General features: G+C 27.2%; 1 protein-coding gene across 1 annotated transcript in view; it reads right to left on the bottom strand.

The window, feature by feature from the left end:
- LOC108756680 (aminopeptidase Ey-like) overlaps nucleotides 1–4,174 on the bottom strand; it is a gene marked incomplete at its 3' end in the record, with an annotated part of 12,948 nt that extends 8,774 nt beyond the window's left edge. Inside the window, exons 1-7 of the mRNA XM_018500668.1 lie at nucleotides 3,702–4,174; nucleotides 2,869–3,339; nucleotides 2,301–2,481; nucleotides 1,796–1,955; nucleotides 1,498–1,612; nucleotides 908–1,377; nucleotides 163–446 (exon numbers count right to left, since the gene is read on the bottom strand). Coding sequence (XP_018356170.1) covers nucleotides 163–446; nucleotides 908–1,377; nucleotides 1,498–1,612; nucleotides 1,796–1,955; nucleotides 2,301–2,481; nucleotides 2,869–3,339; nucleotides 3,702–4,174 — 2,154 coding nt within the window. The remainder of the gene's footprint in view (nucleotides 1–162; nucleotides 447–907; nucleotides 1,378–1,497; nucleotides 1,613–1,795; nucleotides 1,956–2,300; nucleotides 2,482–2,868; nucleotides 3,340–3,701) is intronic.
- Between the last annotated feature and the right edge of the window lie 717 nt (nucleotides 4,175–4,891).

The raw sequence follows: 4,891 nt of genomic DNA, 5'->3' as shown, positions 1-4,891 counted from the left end.
ACACACACACACACACACACACACACACACACACACACACACACACAACATACGCGCGCGCGCGTGTGTATGTGTGTGTGTTATTTTTCAATATTATATATGTTAATTTAATATTATGTATATTAATTTGATACTTTTCCATTACCAAGTATTATCTGTTACCTTGATAGGTGTAGCTTCTGGATGTGAAAATATATTTGAATGATTTAACGTAGTTCTAAACATGTAAAACATAGGATACCATGCTATATAATCTGTTTCTTGTGATAGATATATTGTAAGTTCTTTAAACATATCAAAATCAAGTTGTTTCGTTATCAAAAAGTGATATGCATCATCAACGATTTGCGCACGATTTATAACATGTATCTTATTATATTTATACGAATTTAGATAGCTTGCAAGTCTTATCCAATTTTCCTTATCGTACATGACACGATAATATCCTATAAATAAATAAATAGGTAATTTTTATGATTATTAAATTCTTTTGACTTATCAAAAAATATGTCTGAAAGTTATGTATTTCTTTCTTTAACCAAAACGTGTAAATAATACCAAAAATTGCACATATAATTAAAAAATTGCAAATTACTAATTTCATATAACATTTAATGAGTGCGATTTTTAAAAATTAATCGCAAAAATTAACTATGCAAATTTAAATAGAGCTAAATAATGATTAAATTACACAAAATTTAATATATTTTACTTGTATACAAAATTTAATATATTTTACTTTGATTGCAACAACTAATCATATATCAATTTTATTTATTATATATATAGTATAATGAGACATATTATATATTTTAAGCATTAAGAAATAAAAGATACAAATGAAATTAAAGAATAATGTTAAATGTGACACAGAAATAAAAGGGAAATAAATTCATCGAATATTCACCAAGTTGTTGTAAGTTGACTATAATCCAATCATTCAAATTAATTGATGGTAAGTATACAAAAAACTGTTCACAGGTTATCCATTTTTGGACGAAAGGTGCAATGTTAAAATTAAGATTCGTTTCCGTAGTGTAGGTCACAGGTATCCACCATTCGTGCCGTTTAGACATATTATGCATATCTGTCCATATTACCGTGCGACCATCACCATAATTTCGTGTCACTTTTAATATAGGATATTTATGTTGTGTTATCCAAAAGTTCATCATCTTTGTTATGTTAAGTCCAGTTTTGTTATTGGATTCATTCAGAATAGTTTGCATAACGGCCCATAAATTGTTGGCAGATGTTGATTCAACGGGCACATCGCTATTACAGCATAGTAAGTTACAGCAACATTGGTGCAACGTTTCCAATGTCAATGCAACATTGCTGGAATGCAATTCTCCGATATTGTTGATATGATCTACTCTGTATAAATTGAATTAAAAAAATTTTGATACTGTTAACAATAAACATCACAATAAATTTCATTTCAACCAAACAACTTATACTTTATACTTATCCTGCATACTTCTAGATAATACTTACTGGTTGTTTAAATAATTGCAGATACTCTTATGAAATACCTCGTCGGAAATTATATGATATAACATGCGCAATAAAGCGAACGCTACAATGATTAAAATATACAATAAATTTAGATGTTTACAATAAATTTGTCTTATTATCTATAAATATATATATATATAATCCACATACACATATATTCGTGAATATATATAAATTAAATGAATTGTAGATAAATATAATAAATAATTCTATTAGATAATTATTCTTATTTATTTATGACATTGATGATCAGCTCGTTAATTGTTTAATTACTTATTTTTACCTTTATTGTAACGGAAAGAACCAAATAATTTGACGTCATAGGGTTCTTTAATTTGAAATACAACAGGTGGCATATTAGTGACAGATTCCAAACGAAGAGATTCACATCGAGTCCTAACTACGAATAAATCCATCATTTGAAGATCTGTGAAAATCTAAAGACAAACATCTTAATGTAATTAAATAAATGTTTGATTAAAAATAATTGAATTTTCGAATTAGCAATTTATTAAAACAATTTGGAAAAAATTTCTTATAAGCTTTTATTATATCATTGTAATTTGTTAAAACATCGATTTCATATGTGTTGGCTGATTGCTTATTCATAATTTAAATTTTATAAGAACAGTTGTACAATGTGCTCTATTTTTAATAAATAAGCTTATAAAAATTTAAAAGCTTTCTATATGTATCTTTCTATATCAACAAGCATTTTTCTTTTAACTGCGTAAACAAAGCCAATGTTTAATAACGCGAATAATACATATAAAGAAGACAACCTTGTCGACGACATGCGTTCCCAAAAACGTTGCAATGCCTTCGTTTATCCACATGTCAGACCAACTAGATAAGGTGATTTTATTAAGAAATTGATTTGCCACTTTACGTGCTACTAAGGCTGCAACTTCTGTCTTGCGCTGAATAGAATTCCATTCATTAAGATAGCTAATAGCTTCTTGACTAAAAAACAATTAATAAAGTAAATACTTTGATTTACATTGATCTAATTAATTTTTCAAAACTTTTCTTTAGTCCTTAAATTTTTTTTTAAAACGAACTATAAAAAGTATAGTAATGTTTTTTAAGATTTTCGCGAATATTTATCTTAAAGATACCAAAAATTTGCGGATTATTATCGTGCCGTGATCTATATTATAGATATATTATAGATATATTGATAAAATGTATCAGTACACTCCTTGCCCTGATGAAGTAAACAGCAAGGTTCACGAAATGTTGGTATTAGCGATAGATCATGACACGGAGATAACCAGCAAATCCTCTAGCATCTTATAAAAAAAGTACAATTTATTCTTGTATATATAAAATATATATACAATATATTACCTATAAAAAACAATTCCCCAATTTGGCAAGCCGTCATCTCGATAGTATGGAATTGCTACATAATTCGTTTGTGGTATATAATCATTCAACGTACAATTCTGGAAATATTGATCTTTCAAGTACATAGTAGTAGTTTCAGCAACGTCCAAAGCAAAATACAGCTGTCTTGCTATTGTTAAATCTCTGTACAACAGCGGAACCTTTTCTGACTTAGTATAAAGTGTGTCCAAATCGGCCACTATAATTGCGACAAGATAGGGATGTATTGCAGGAGTAGTATGAAAATGTGCGCTCTTCATATGATTTTTAATGTGCTTTCTGCTTATTACTGGCATATTTGATAAAGCAGTATAATTTTTAGGATAATCAACGGTGATGTCAAATGTGGCCTTAAACATTAAATCATTTATAACTGGAAATACATATTGCACTCCGACAGTATTCTGAAAGTCACCTGCTGAATACATCCACCTATCACATTTTAACAATATATCTTATTAATAAATTTGGCATACAAATATTTAGACAAAGTAATAACATTAAAACAACTACTGGTCAAACTAGATTTTAGTACTATGTATAACTACATACTAATTGTTATAAAATAAAATAAAATACAAACATTTTGTGACCTCTATCAGATTATTCTCAGTGTGTACGAAAGTAATTTTGAATTATTAAACATATAACGGAATTCGGACCGTTATAAGTTAATTATATTAAATTTTCGAAAACGCTTGCAAAGCTAATATAGATCTCATTAAATGATATAATTACATTGAACGGTGTTTATACACATAACATATATTCTTAATATTTTAATGTTTACTCACTTAAGATTCCGTTGACCATCTTTATATGAAGTTATGATAAAGCCATCAGCATTTTCGCGATCACTTATGGTACCATTGTATTTCAGTTTGAGCATGTAAGACCCAACCGTTATCAAATCATTAAAATTAAAAGAACACGTAAACAATCCATAATTACAAGTATAACCCGACGATTTATAAATCCTTTTTGATATTTCATGAAATAATGTAACCTGTTTATTTATGTCTACAAACACTGAATGCAAATTTATTTCCTGCGTAGGATGACGTACAATAATATTAATGTTGGATTCGCCATAGAAAGTATAGTTTTCGACAATCCTAGGAAGTGTTAGTTGTATCTTATAATGCAATGCTATTATATTGTATGGTAGATGATAATTAAACAGACTATTTTCCGAATTTTCGCCGGTAACAATAGTTGTAACAAAAAATATTAAATTGCTTTTTAGTAACAGCTTTAAGAATGTCATGTCGTTTATCATTATGGATCTGTAAGTATGTATTTTTTCTGTTAAAAAAAATTCAAGATATAGTACAAGATTATTTTTAATCAATTTTAATTTTTGTATTTAAAAATAGAGAGAAGAAAAGAAAATAATTCGAATAGAATTTTATTTAAAATACATTTTCATTTTAATTTAAAACATATAAAAGAGTTATATATGGAATGTCTGATAAAAATCATGTCTATTTTCTCTATTTCTCCTATATATATATATATATATTCGAAATAATATATTTAAATATTATTTTTCGATAACTCATCTCTTTTATATTAAACTTACCGATAAGAATCAATTCCGAGTATCAAAGCAACGAATTTTATCAACTGATCTTAAAATATATCAACCTAACTATTCTTGTCGCTTTGAGAGACTACAGAACACTAAACAATAATAGCACTGGCAGCACCTGATATCATCAGAAGTTACATGGTTGTATGTAAACAAATTTTAACCTAAGAGTAGCCACTTTCCTATAAAAAAAAAAGTCCTGTTTTTGCTGCACTTCAATTAAATTAAATCACTATTATTAACAATATATTATACTGTTCATTGTTTCATGATTATTGATATTTGAGAACATCAATGAATATAAAGTTAATCATTTTCTGAAGAATGTAATAGAAACTAAATAATATCAAACAGAATAAGCAAATAGCTTATTATATAACAGTATTACTAAAA

Source organism: Trachymyrmex septentrionalis, unplaced genomic scaffold (genome assembly GCF_001594115.1).
Source record: "Trachymyrmex septentrionalis isolate Tsep2-gDNA-1 unplaced genomic scaffold, Tsep1.0 scaffold13, whole genome shotgun sequence".
Classification (NCBI taxonomy): Eukaryota; Metazoa; Arthropoda; class Insecta; order Hymenoptera; family Formicidae; genus Trachymyrmex; species Trachymyrmex septentrionalis.
This window is presented reverse-complemented; position numbering and strand designations above follow the sequence as displayed.